The sequence below is a fragment of the Hypanus sabinus genome, chromosome 32 (assembly GCF_030144855.1).
Source record: "Hypanus sabinus isolate sHypSab1 chromosome 32, sHypSab1.hap1, whole genome shotgun sequence".
Taxonomy (NCBI): Eukaryota; Metazoa; Chordata; class Chondrichthyes; order Myliobatiformes; family Dasyatidae; genus Hypanus; species Hypanus sabinus.
The window spans coordinates 1989353-2004116 of record NC_082737.1 but is presented as its reverse complement, the minus strand read 5'-3'; the positions used below and the strand labels follow the sequence as shown (position 1 = coordinate 2004116).

Here is a 14764-nt window from a genome sequence, read left to right as displayed (position 1 = left end):
GTATTTTATCTTTTTTTTTTTCAGTTTCCACGTCAGTATTTTCATAGACTTAGATCCACTTTCATAATGTCTCTGATACAGCAACATTATTTTTTTCCTGATTTCTTGTGTAGCTAAACTATTAATTTCATTCCAATTTTTTAAAATTTCCTCCAATGTATCCTGTGCCAAATTCAATTTGTGTTTATTTTCTAGTTCCTTCATCCTATTTTGTAATTCCTCTAATTTTTGATCCCTTATTTTTTTTCTCTTATATGAATATATTGCTATAATTTCCCTCTTAAAACAGCCTTCAGAGTACCCCTTAGAATGGGATACTTTCCTTATCATTGAATTCCAAGACAAATTACTTTTTAAAAAAGATTGGTCCTTTAAGTAGGGAACATTGAGTAGACTTGAATTTCGTTTCCAAGTAGTATTCTTTGGTTGTCGGTCAAAATCAACAGATAAATATATAGGTGCATGGTCACTTAAATCTATTGTCATAATTCCACAGGTGTTTATGTTATCTTTGTCTTTTCCAAATGTTATTAAGTAGTCTAATTCTTGTATATGCAGAATGGGGGGCAGAATAATGAGTATAATCCCTTCTGTTGGGGAAAAGGTCCCTCCTTATATCAATTAGAGCAACATCCTCAAAAAGTGTATTAACTTTCTTATGTAAGGATTTTGTTTCATAAGTTTTTCTATTGGAAGAGTCCAACTTTGGTTGTAATTGATTCTCACCATCTTAATAGTGATAGAGTTCTACTTGGTCCTGACCATCCACCCAACCAGTCTCCGCGCCCAACACATTCTCCTCTGCAACTTCTGCAATATTGTCCCACAACCCCCCATCTCTGCATTTCGCTGGAATCTCTTCCTCCATGATCCCCTTAACCATTTGTCCCTCCTCACTCATCTCCCTCCCTCATTATCCCTGCAAATGACCTGAGCGCTACACCTACCAACACACCTCCCCCCTCACCTCCATTCAGGGCCTCAGACAATCCTTCCAGGTGAGGTAACACTTCATCAGCTTCTATTGTGACCCGTGCTCCCGGTTTGGCCTCCTCTACATTGCTGAGGATTGTGGGACTGCGTCATCGAGCACGTCCACACCATATGCCGCAAGCGGGACTTCCCGGTGGCCAAACAATTTAATTCCGATGTGTCAGTCCTTGGCCTCCTCCTGCGCCACGATGAGATTGCCCGCAGGGTGGAGGAACAACACCGTATATTCCGTCTGAGTAGCCTTGAACCTGAAGGCGTGAATATCGATTTCTCCTTCCGATGAAGAAATTCACCACCCCCACACACACCACCCCAGGCACTTCCCAAATTCGCCACTCTTACTGTTACCTCTTCTCACCTATTACTTTTCTCACTATGTTCCCCCTCCCGTTCTTTTCTCTGACTGTCCACTCTCCTGTCATATCAGATTCCTCCTCCAGCCCTTACCTTTCCCACCCACCTGGCTTCACCGTCTATAAACTCTATATTCTGAAATATTCCAGCTTTCTTCTCAGCCCTGAGAACTAATAGTACGGACTGATTACTTTTCCCCTCTCCCAGCCTGGTGGATTAACCCCTCCTCCTTTGACCTCGTACATTAACACCCTCCTCGTTCACCACGAGCCATTAACACACTCCTCTTTAGACTTTGGACATTAACAAACTGTTCCCTTGGCCCCCATACATTAACCTCCTCCTCCTTTGGCGCTGGACATTAACACCCCACTTTTTAAATTAACGCCTCCTCTCACAGACCGAGTCCTTAACCCTCTCTCAGCAGCCCCGTGGAGGGAATTGGCCGGGGTGCCATATGTGGACGGATCCTGGAGATCATCAAATCCCAGAGGAAGTAGCTGAGGATCCAGGATCACTGGTGCCATCCAGGCACTACCCCTGTGGACGCTGCGCCAGGGGAGTGCCGAGCTGGAGGGGGTGCTGAGGCTCACTGCGGGCTCCCCTGAAGAAAGCACAGCAGATGGAGAGAGGGAGAGGTGGAGAGGACAGGAGAAGAATAGGGGACGAGGGGTGGAGAGATGGAGTGGAGAGGTGAAAAGATGGAGAGAAGCTGGAGAGAGTTGGAGTGAGATACTTGGAAAGGGAAAGGGAGTGAGGATGGGATCTGGAGACAAAAAGATGGGAGAATATGATAAAGTGAAGATAGAAGAATGAGGAGGGAAGTTAGTGTGTGAATGGGAGAGGAAAAAAGATGAGAAAGGATAGAGTTGTTGAGAAAATTAGAGAGAGATATATAGTAAGGTAGAATGAGAGGGTGGGAAAGGTGGAGGGAGGAAATGGGAGCTTCGGACCAGCGGACAGGGTCAGACTAAAGGACACACATTTACCAAGGAGGTGAGAGAGAATTTGTTCCCTCCACACCTGGTCTGAGGGAGCGAGGGGGGAGGGGAGAGAATGCAAACTTCACAGAGACAGCACCAGGGACGGGGATCGAAACGGGTCTTCAGAGAGCGACGGAGTGAGAGAATGAGAAAGAGATGCAATGGAGAGAAAATGGAATGAAAGGGATGGATGGGAGATAAAGCAGTGAAAGAGAATGGGAGAGAGAGAGAGATAAAATGATAGGGAGGGATGGGGTGAATGTATGTGAGGGAGAATGAGAGAGGGTGGGAAGGGTAGAGAGAACATTGGAGGAGAGAAGGGAAACAGGAGGAAAAGATTAAGACAGACAGTGTGCAGATATGAGGATAGAAGAATGTACTCTTCCCTATACAGGGATATAGTGTCATGTGGGGGTGGAGAGGGAAGGACAGAATGAGCTTACAGGGAGGAAAACAAAATAGGCATCTGAGAGTGTAAGGGTCCAGTTTCTTTCTCCACCTCCCCATTATCATTCAAACCACTCCAACCCCATCAGGACACACACTGCAATGTCACCCAGGTCCATGAAGGGTTTAGTGCCCCCTCCACCCCGGCCACCCACCTGAATGACCTGTACACACACACCCTGACGTCACACCACCCACTGTTTCTGCCCTGCCCACTCTCACGCGCTAATGCTCAGCTCTCCACATTTACCCGCAATTACAGATGATATAAAAGGAACACATCTCTCAAAACCTTGCGTTAGGACAGTTCCATGTTTATTGAGCACACACAACAAGCAATAGCAATGCAAATCATCTGCTTCACTACCAAATAATATTCAGGAAAGTCAAAGATCCCTTGGATTTCAACCCTACAAACCCTTGCAGACCGAGAACACATTATACCGTCTCTGCACTTTGTTCTCCGACGCCCTTTCCCAATCTCCCTCCCTCCGTTTGTGGGAAACTGTGGTTAGAGATTGACTGACTTGCTCGATGTGAGAAATGGAAATGAGAGTGTGTCAGAGAGAGAAATGAGAGTGTATAAGAGAGAGAAACAGATGGAGAAGAAGAGTATGTCAGAGAGAGAGATGGAGATCGGGACTATGTCAGACGGATGTGTCGGGGTGGTGGGAATGTGCAGGACTGTCCTGTGCTCTGCGAGTGTACACAGATGTCTGCAAAGGTGAACACGATACTTTCCTCAGTACCTCTGGAGATAAGGGATCTTCCTCACTACATCCACAGACAATGACACCTTCACGGTTCTACATTTTTATCAAAAAGTGATTCATTATTTAACACATAATTTCAGTTCAATCAGTTATGAGCAAATTAATGATATATTAATACAATGAGGCCCAGCATCAGCTAATTTTCCCATTTTATTGTAAACCCAGATATGTGTTTCACACTGACCCGGTCCTGTAGTGAGGGGTTTCGGTGTTTACAGGGACCGTACACTGTGGAATGTGTGTGACATCTTTACACTGAAACCAGTCCTGTCATGAGGGGTGTCGGTGTTTACAGACCGTACACGGTGGAAGGTGTGTGACGTCTCACACTGCCCCTGTCCTGTAGTGAGGGGTGTCGGTGTTTACGGACCGTACACTGTGAAAGGTGTGTGACGTCTCACACTGACCCGGTCCTGTAGTGAGGGGTGTCGGTGTTTACGGACCGTACACTGTGGAGGGTGTGTGACGTCTCACACCGACCCGGTCCTGTAGTGAGGGGTGTCGGTGTTTACGGACCGTACGCTGTGGACGGTGAGTGACGTCTCACACTGACCCAGTCCTGTAGTGAGGGGTGTCGGTGTTTACGGACCGTACACTGTGGAAGGTGTGTGACGTCTCACACTGACCCGGTCCTGTAGTGAGGGGTGTGGATGCTTACGGGACCGTACACTGTGGAAGGTGTGACGTCTCACACCGACCCGGTCCTGTAGTGAGGGGTGTCGGTGTTTACGGACCGTACACTGTGGAAGGTGTGTGACGTCTCACACCGATCCGGTCCTGTAGTGAGGGGTGTGGGTGTTTACAGACCGTACACTGTGGAAGGTGTGTGACGTCTCACACCGACCCGGTCCTGTGGTGAGGGGTGTGGGTGTTTACGGACCGTACACTGTGGAAGGTGTGTGACGTCTCACACTGACCCGGTCCTGTGGTGAGGGGTGTCGGTGTTTACGGACCGTACGCTGTGGAAGGTGTGTGACGTCTCACACTGACCCGGTCCTGTGGTGAGGGGTGTCGGTGTTTACGGACCGGACACTGTGGAAGGTGTGTGACGTCTCACACCGACCCGGTCCTGTGGTGAGGGGTGTCGGTGTTTACGGACCGTACACTGTGGAAGGTGTGTGACGTCTCACACCGACCCGGTCCTGTAGTGAGGGGTGTGGGTGTTTACGGACCGTACACTGTGGAAGGTGTGTGACGTCTCACACTGACCCGGTCCTGTGGTGAGGGGTGTCGGTGTTTACGGACCGTGCGCTGTGGAAGGTGTGTGACGTCTCACACTGACCCGGTCCTGTGGTGAGGGGTGTCGGTGTTTACGGACCGGACACTCTGGAAGGTGTGTGACGTCTCACACCGACCCGGTCCTGTAGTGAGGGGTGTCGGTGTTTACGGACCGGACACTGTGGAAGGTGTGTGACGTCTCACACCAACCCGGTCCTGTAGTGAGGGGTGTCGGTGTTTACGGTCCGTACACTGTGGAAGGTGTGTGACGTCTCACACCGACCCGGTCCTGTAGTGAGGGGTGTTGGTATTTACAGACCGTACCCTGTGGAAGGTGTGTGACGTCTCACACTGACCCAGTTCTGTCGTGAGGGGTGTCGGTGTTTACGGACCGTACACTGTGGAAGGTGTGTGACGTCTCACACCGACCTGGTCCTGTAGTGAGGGCTGTCGGTGTTTACGGGGACCGTACCCGGGATGTTCTGTGATTGATCTCATCATTCGGAGGATCTGCTCCACCTGGAACAGGCTGGGTCTGTGTGCTCACTCTCAGTTCTGGGCTTCTGGCGTCACTACTCAATGGGATCGTACTTCACAATGTGAGCAACTGAAAGCTCGCAGGCTGCAGCACAATGGGGAATCAGCAGAGTGTAGCAACATCTCAGGCTCTCTTAGGATTAACGCTCTGTGAGCCTTATACTTGTCGAAAGGCAGGCTGGAGTAAGGGAGAGGATGTAAAGAGTCAGGGAGATGGAACTGCAGACTCCTTCACTCGTTGACGGATCACTCCCTCACTCCTCTGGAGGCTCCGACGTGCACTGCACAAGCTCGATCTGAGGATCCGGATCATCGAACATCTCCCGGAGCTGCGGCCAGAGAGGAGGAAAGATGAATGAATGGTGAGGAAGGAGAAGTTGATGGAGTGATGGGAGGAGAGGAGCATTGAGACAGGAGGCAGAGGTGTGACAGAGAGGGAGGGAGCTAAGAGGAAAGGGGAGGATGAGAGGAGAGAAATTTGTGAGTGATAGAGAAATGAGGGACTGGGAGGGAATGGGAGGAGGAGAGGGGAAGGGAAGGAGAGGATATTTGTCCCCGTGTTCCACCCTCCCTCCATCCCATCCCTTTCAGCTCACTCTCTCACCTTGTTTCGAATGGCTTCCCGCACTTCTTCCTCACTCATGTCTCCCCTCGCTGTCACCTGCACGTCAATCCACCCGTCCTCTTCTCCTGAACAAAACAGCCCAGTGTCAACATGGTGTCACTGTCAGGTCAAGTGCTGCTTACAGGATGTGCTCCCACGTCTCCGTCCTTTCCATCGTGCAATCTCTTCTCCCTCACTCACCACCCTTTAACACCTTGATTCCTCCCCACACCATCATTAAATATCTATGTCAATATTAATTTAGACAGGGACATGGAGAGTGTGAGAAAAGGGCAGAGGTGGGGTCAGGGAGAGTATGTGCACAGGTAGAGAGGCAGAGAATGAGGGCGAGGCCGACAGTGAGTGGGGTGGAAAGTGGCAGTGAGAAAAGAAAGCAAAGAAGGATGAATCCAGAGTGAGAGAGACAGAGACATGGAATGTGGGATTTCCCAATTATCTGCATTGGACAGTTTTATGGACATGGGAAATGATGTCAGTTACATCCACATCTAAGATTAGAGCAGTACACAGTCATTGTTGCAGAAGATTAGAGCTTCTGCTATTGGGTGTTGTGTGTTAACGAGGAGTGAAGACTTATGATCACACGGAAAACGGACTCTTGGAGGAATGCGTCATGAAATCTGGCAAAAAAACCTCCCTCATTCACTCATTATCTCTCTATATTCAGGCCGTACCAAACATCAGTCAGCTCCCACCCCCCACCTCCACACCACTCCTCAGTCAGCCTCTCCCTCTTCAATTTCTCTGATCATCTCTCCTCACCCACACATCCTTCCCACCACATCCAGTCATTCCCTTCCTCAGTGACATCAGGTCCCTCTATTCCCCCTCCACTCATCAGTCACCCACTCCCTCCTCAATCACTCCGACCATCCCTCACATCACATCCAGTCTCCATGCTTTCCCTCTCCAGCCACCAACCAGCCCCTCCGCCCGCCATCTCCCCTGACACCATCATCCATGTTCCCCTGCACTGCAGGTCAAGCAGGTGAACAGGACCATGAGTGGGGTAGTGGGGGACTGGGGGAGTGGGGGAATGGGAGTGGAAGCGATCAAATGTCTCCAACAGTCCCAAGACTTTGTACCTGAGGTATCCATTGGGGCAGAGGACGGTTTCTGCATATGCCCTTCAGTAGTTGATCCTTTGGGCTGTTCCCCTATAGAAGTCTCCTGGTCTGTAATGAAGGAACAGAGACAGGGACAAGTGGAAACACTGAAACAGGTCATTACAATGGAACAGGAGTTCAGGGAATGGGAGACTGGGTCTGTGGTGAAACCAACACCATCACTCTCCTTCCCAATCCCCCGTCACTGTCCTCAGTCTGACACAGGATGGATTTTAGGGACTGACCATGGGGAACAACATTCCATTCAGTGATCCCCACCACGGATACCTGAGCTTGTAGATCGTTCCGGGGTGGTGGTCAAACCCAGACCAGGTTCTCCATTCGCTGTTCCCTGGGGTTCCTCAGTTGTGTCCCAGTGGGGATCTGTAAGGAGAGAGACAGGGTAGATGAGGAGGTGTGAGTGATTACAGAAAAAGACACTGAAAAGCTGGTCAGGATGAACCTGACTGCAGAGAATGGAAGGTACCAGTTCATAAGAATCTAATAAACACTACAGGTCTAACAAATCAAACCTCTCATCCCCTACATTACCCTCTCCTAAAGCACAGACCACATCACTCTCCCTAAATTCCCATCCCCTCCTTTCGCACCCACCCACCTCATCCAGCCATTCCCTTCACTGACATCTTCCACCCAGAGTCGGAATTCATATCAACAGTATATGTTGTGAAATTCATTTGTTTTGCAAAAGTAGTGTGTGCATGTGTGCGTGTGCGTGTGCGTGTGCGTGTGTGTGTGTGTGTGTATATATACATACGCACATACACACACACTCCACACACTCTTGGTAAGTCAGTATCCTGGCAAAAACTACACCATGAAGGCAAAAGAAAACTCCAAACAACTCCACAAAAAGGTTATTGGAAAGCTCAAGTCAGGAGATGGAAACAAGAGAATTTCCAAGTCACTGAATATCCCTTGGAGTACAGTTAAGTCAATCATCAAGAAATGGAAATCTGCCTCAAGCAGGCCATTCTCAAAAACTGAGTGAGTGAGCAAGAAGGGGACTAGAGAGCAACGCACCAAGAGACCTATGACAACTCTGGAGGAGTTACAAGCTTCAGTAACTGAGATTGGAGAGACTGCACACACAACACTCTTGCCTGGGTGTTTCGCCAGTTGCAGCTTTATGGGAGAGTGGCAAAGAGAAAGCCATTGTTGAAAAAAACTTACATAAACACTGGTAGAAGGCACATGGAAGACTCCAAAGTCAGGTGGAATAAGGTTCTATGGTCTGATGAAACCAAAATTATTTTTGGCCATCAGACTAAACTATGTTTGGTGTAAGCCAAACACCGCACATAATCAAAAACACACCATCCCTACCGTGAAGCATGGTGGTGGCTGCATCATGCTGTGAGGATGCTTCACTCCAGCAGGCCCTGGAAGGCTTGTGAAGGTAGCGGGTAAAATGAATGCAGCAAAAGACAGGGACATCCTGGAGGAAAACCTGACACAGTGTGCAAAAGAACTGCGACTTGGGAGAAGATTTGTTTTCCAGCAAGACAATGACCCCAAGCATAAAGCCAAAGCTACACAGAAATGGACTAAAAACAACAAAGTTAATGTCCTGGAGAGGCCCAGTCAGAGTCCAGACCTCAATCCAATTGAGAAATTGTGGCTGGATTTGAAAAGGGCTGTTCACTCATGATCACCATGCGATCTGACAGAGTTTGAGCAGTTTTGTAAAGAAGAATGGTGAAAAATTGCAGTCTCCAGATGTGCAAACCTGATTGGTGACCTATCCACACTGACTCAAAGCTGTAATTGCTGCTACAAGTACATCTACTAAATACTGACTTGAAGGGGCAGAATACTTATACAATCAATTATTTTGTGTTTTACATTCATAACAATAAAGCACACCAACTGTGAGTAATTGGACATTGCAGAAATTTCACACAGACAGGAGGGAAGGAATAAGTGAACACTCATTGGCAGCCTTTAACGACGCACATTCAACAGCTGAATTGGTCTATGAGAAGTTTGACATCACAGAGCGAGAGACCCCAATGGACACAAGATCTAATACCTGAGGATCTCTCTCCCGCTGAAACAGAGGACGGTGATGAGGTGGGTTGTCCTGTAGACGATCCATCGGGCTGATCCATTGTGGAAGCCTCCAGGTCTGGAACAAAGTAACGGAGACATGGGAGAGTGGCAGAGATTAAACAGGGACAATAATTCATAAAGATGAGAGATTCTGCAGATGCTGAAAACCCAGAGCAACACACACAAAATGCTGGAAGAACTCAGCAGGTCAGACTGCATCTCTGGAGGGGAATAAACAGTGAATGTTTTGGGCTGAGACCCTTCAACAACACTGAAAAGGAAGAGGGAAGAAGCCAGAATAAAGAGGTGGCGAGGAGTACAGCTGGCAGGTGACAGGTGAAGCCAGGTGAGTGGGAAGGTGGGTGGGTGAGGGAGGGGATGAGTTGAGAAGCTGGGAGGTGATATGTGGAAGAGGTAAATGGCTGAAGAGGACAGTGGACCAGAGAATAGAGGAGAGGGACCAGAGGGAGATGATGGGCTGGTGAGCAGAAGAGAAGGGCTAAAGAGTGAGCCAAAAAGAGATGGAAAGAGAGGGAATTGGTAGGGCTATAAATTACCGTAAGTTAGAGAAATCAATGTTCATGTTGTCAGTTTGGACGCTACCCAGACACAATATGAGGTGTTGCCCCTCCATTCTGAGATTGGCCTCATCACGTCAGTGGAGAAGGCCTTGGACAGACATGTGGGAATGGGAATGGCATGGGTAATCATTGGGACAACAATTTGAAAAGAAGGTCTCTGATCTGAAGAGATACCAAAACCATCCAGTCCCTGTTCAGCAACTCTCCCTCGTGAATGTCTGTGACCGGTCACTACTCTCCGTCAAAGCCCAGATGAATATTGAGGAGTGAAGAAGGGAAACATGACCCCACAATGGATACCTGAGTTCACAGATCCAGCTGGGGTGATGGTCAAACCTGAAACAGGGGCTCCAGTAGCTGATCCCTGGGGTTCCTGAGTTGTGTCTGACTGGGGATCTGCTTCTGAGCTTGAAGACCCTGGAGTGAAGGATAAATCTGGATTAGGTTCTTTGGTTGTTGATGCCGGGGGTTCCCAAGTTGTGTCTGAATGGAGATCAGATTCTGAGCTTGAAGACTCTGCTGGAGTGGAGGATAAATCTGGACTAGGTTCTCCAGTTTTTGATGCCTGACATTCCCGAGTTGTATCTGACTGGGGATCTGCAATAAGAAGACATATAAAGGAAGAGTAAAGTAGTAAACAAGTTTTATATTTGATCAGTACTCAACAACAGGAACAGGAGGCTTAAGTCGAGGCCTTGTGGATTACCGATTCCAGGCCGATGTTGCTGACTGAGGTGTCGCATGAGAAGGAATATCAGGATTTCGCTGTGGCGGATGTATGGATGGAGGTTTCTGTAGCTGAGCGATCGCACTCATACACACTCTCAGTGGTGGGGAGAATGTTCTGCCGATACTCGAGTCGGAAAATCTTGGAATAAAAACCGACGCAGCAGACTGTAACATTGTCACAGTGACTGTCAGTCTCCTCTTTCACTGTAAAATAGGTGACATCTCTCTGACCCTTGTCAGTGAGAGAGCCTGTGACGTGACAATAAGAACAACAGTTTTTTATTGACTGCGGATCATGGTCTCTCTTTGGTTGCTTTGCTGTTGCTTAGTGGGTGGGGTTGCTGACGCATTTTTGCTGAAATGGGTGGGGGTGGAGGGGGGAGGTTGATTTGTTGATGCTGCTGCTTCTGTGTGAGAGGGGGAAGGGGGCTTGGGGTTTTAAAGTTTCTCTGTTGTTCATTCTTTTGGGTTCTGTAACTCATGAACATGACCTCACTATTCCTATTTTTGCACTGTTCATTTATTTTTGATTGGAACATACAAGAATATTTTTTTATATCTTGCACTATACTGCTAACAAAAAAACAACAAATTTCACAAAGTACATTAGTGATAAAAAACCTGATTCTGATCCTGAATCTCTGACCACTGACCATAAATCGATGTCCTCTAGTTATATTCACCCTGATCAGTGGTAATATTCCCAGCAGGTCGTCCCACACCACCAGCTTCAGGAACATTTTTTTTACCCCACAACCATCAGACTCCTGACCAGCGTGGATAACTTCACTCACATCAACTCTGAACTGATTCCACGACTGAAAGACTCACTTTCAAGGAATCTGCAACTCAGCATTTCAGTAGTATTTAATATTTCATTTGTACAATTTGCCTTCTTTTGCACGCCGGTTGTTTGTCAGTCTTTGTTTTTGTATAGCTTTTCATAAATTCTGTTGTATTTCTTTATTTTCCTGTAAATGACTGCAATAAAATGAATCCTAAGGTAGTATGTGGTGACAAATAAGTACTTTGATCATAAATCTTACATTGTCCCTGAGTCGACCCTCTCTGTACCCCTCGTAATCTTCTAAACATTTTTATATATTCCCAGAATCAGAATCAGTCTAATTATCACTATTGGACATCATCACTGGAAATTCATCATTTTGCAGCAGCAATGCAGTGCAAAATTTGAGTTTCTTTTAAATTAGTTAAAATATTTACTCATTTATTGAAAGGTACAGCATGGTAACAGTACTCTCGGCCCATCAAGTCCATGCTGTCCTATTACACCCATGCAGACAAACATTGTGCAAAAGACAACTGTGCAAAATAGAAAAAATATATATAAATAAGCAATAAATAGCGAGAACATGAGATCAAGAGTCCTTGAAAGTGAGTCCATAGGCTGAAGGAACAGTTTAGTAATTGTGTGTGAAGTGGAGTAATGGTAATTGAGTGAAGTTATCCCCTCTGGTTCAAGAGCCTGGTGTCTGAGGGGTAGTAACTGTTTCTGAACATAGAAATCTACAGCACATTACAGGCCTTTCAGCCCCCAATGTTGTGCGAACCACGTAACCTACTCTAGAAACAGCCTAAAATTTCCCTACTGCATAGCCCTCTATTTTCCTGAGCTCCATGTACCTATCTAAGAGTCTCTTAAAATACCCTATTGTATCCACCTCCACCACCATCACTGGCAGTGCATTTTACTCTCTGTGTGGAAAAACGTACCCCTGACATCCCCCTTGTACCTACCTCCAAGCACCTTAAAACTATGCCCCCTCATGTTAGCCATCTTAGCCCTGGGAAAAAGCCACTGGCTACCCAGATGATCAATGCCTCTCATTATCCTATGCACCTCTGTCAGAGCACACCTCATTCTCCATCTCTCCAAGGAGAATAGACTACTTAATCCAGGCAACATCCTTGTAAATCTCCTCTTTACTCTCTGTATAGTATCCTCATCCTTCCTGTAGTGAAATGACCAGAACGGAACACAGTACTCCATGGGGTCTAACTAAGGTCTTATATGGCTGTAAATTACCCCACGGCTCTTGAACTCAATCTGACGACTGATTAGTACTAACACACCATATGCCTTCTTAACAACACTGTCAACCTGCACAGCAGCTTTGAGTGTCCTATGGACATGGACATGGACCCCAAGATCCCTCTGATCCTATGCAGAACACCCTGAACATTTGCTACATTCATGCTTTTCCCTGAGAACATCTGCTCCCAATTTATGATCCCATTTCTACCTAATAACATCATATTTCCCCTACCCAAATTAAATGTTTTCCTAAATTGTCTGCACCTATCCTTCTCCAGCACCATGGTAAAGAAGACAGAGTTGTGATCACTACCTCCAAAATGCTCTCCCACCAAGAGATCTGACAGCTGACCAGGTTCATTTCCCAATACCAGATCAAATACAGTCTCTCCTCCAGGTGGCTTATCTACATATTGCATCAGGAAACATTCTCTTATCATTTCGAATTTCCCCTCCCCCTCCTACTTTCAAATCTCTTACTATCTTTCCTTTCAGTTAGTCCTGACGAAGGGTCTCAGCACGAAACGTCAACAGCGCTTGTCCCTATAGATGCTACCTGGCCTGCTGCGTTCCACCAACATTTTGTGTGAGTTAACTGAAGGTACTTTTTTTGAGTGCATGCATATATAGAACATGATCTTGTAGCGCAGTTAGAAATGGGCAGGTATGGCATTGAGGGCATCACTGAGATGTGGCTATAAGAAGATTATAGTTGGAGCTTAATACAGAAGGATATATCTGTTAGTGAAAGGACAGGCAGGTGGGCAGAGGGGATGACATAGCTCTGTTGGCAAAAAATGTAATCTAATCTTTAGAAATTGTTAGTATATGGTTGGAAGATGTAGACTCTTTGTGGATAGAGTTAGGGAACTGCAAAGGTACAAATACCCTGATGGGAGTTACATACAGGCCAGTAGCCAGAATGTAAGCTACAAATTACAACAGGAAGTATAAAATACATGTCAAAAAGGCAATGTTACAATAGTCATGGAGAATATCAGTATGAAAGTTTTTACACCAATAGGGGATCAACTATTCTGGATTGGGTGTTGCAAAACGAACCGGATTTGATTAGAGAGCTTAACATAAAGAAACTCACAGGAGACAGTGACCATAATATGACAGAATTCACTCTGCAACTTGAGAGTGAGAAGCAAATGTCAAATGTATCAGTATTACAGTGGAGTAAAGGGAATTAAAGAGGCGTGAGAGGAGCTGGCCAAAGTTGATTGGAAGGGGACACTAGCAGAGCAACAATAGCCGGAGTTTCTGGGAGCAATTCGGAAGGTGCAGGATACATACTTCTCAAAGAAACAGAAGTATTTTGAAAGCAGGATGATGCATCTGTGGTTGACAAGTGAAGTGAAAGCCAACAAATGAGCAAAAGAGAGGGCATACAATAGAGCAAAAGTTAGCGGCAAGTTGGAGGATTGGAAAGCTTTAAAAAACAACAGAAGGCAACTCAAAAGGCATGAGAAAGGAAAAGATGAAATATGGTAAGCTCACCAATAATATCAAAGAGAATACTAAAAGTTTTTTACAGATATACTGCTCTAATCTAAATATACCCATGACTGTGTGGCTAGGCAGAGCTCAAATAGCATCTATAAATTTGCTGACAATAGAACCATCGTTGGTAGAATCTCAGATGGTGATGAGAGGACGTACAGAGCGAAATATGCCAACTAGTGGAGTGGTGTCACAGCAGCAAACTGGCACTCAACATCAGTAAGATGAAAGAGCTGATTGTGGACTTCAGGAAGAGTAAGATGAAGGAACACATACCAAAACTCACAGAGGGACCAAAAGTAGAGAGAGCGAGCAGCTTCAAGTTCCTGGGTGTCAAGATCTCTGAGGATCTAACCTGGTCCCAGAATATTGATGCAGTTATAAAGAAGGCAAGACAGGGGCTATATTTCATTTGGGGGATACTGCACAGAACTGAAAGAAGCTGCAGTTGGAAGTTTAGTCGGCTATATCACTCAGAAGGGCAGCGTCCATTATTAAGGACCTCCCCTTTTCTCACTGTTACCATCAGTTGGGAGATACAGAAGCCTGAAGGCACTCACTCAGCGATTCAGGATGAGCTTCTTCCCCTCTGCCATTCGATTCCTGAATGGTTATTGAACCCTTGGACACTACCTCACTTTTTAAATATATATTATTTATTTTTGGTGTTTTGCACTATTTTTAATCTATTCAATATACGTATACTGTAATTGATTTACTTATTCATTTATTATTATTATATTTTTTCTTCTGTATTATGTATTACATTGAACTGCTGCT

General features: G+C 46.4%; 1 protein-coding gene across 14 annotated transcripts in view; it reads right to left on the bottom strand.

The window, feature by feature from the left end:
• Positions 1–4841: 4841 nt before the first annotated feature.
• The window catches only part of LOC132384399 (mucin-5AC-like), a 192931-nt gene continuing 183008 nt past the window's right edge, over positions 4842–14764 (bottom strand). For 5 of the 14 annotated variants that reach the window (XM_059955516.1, XM_059955517.1, XM_059955514.1 and 2 more), the window contains 6 exons: positions 9991–10287; positions 9090–9185; positions 7325–7420; positions 7016–7105; positions 5910–5995; positions 4846–5634 (listed from right to left, as the gene is read on the bottom strand). In XM_059955516.1, the coding sequence (XP_059811499.1) occupies positions 5560–5634; positions 5910–5995; positions 7016–7105; positions 7325–7420; positions 9090–9185; positions 9991–10287 (740 nt within the window). In that variant the 3' untranslated portion in view covers positions 4846–5559. Of the gene's footprint in view, positions 5635–5909; positions 5996–7015; positions 7106–7324; positions 7421–9089; positions 9186–9990; positions 10288–14764 lie in introns of those variants that run through there. The other 9 variants (XR_009508871.1, XR_009508870.1, XM_059955513.1 and 6 more) reach the window with 8 other exon arrangements.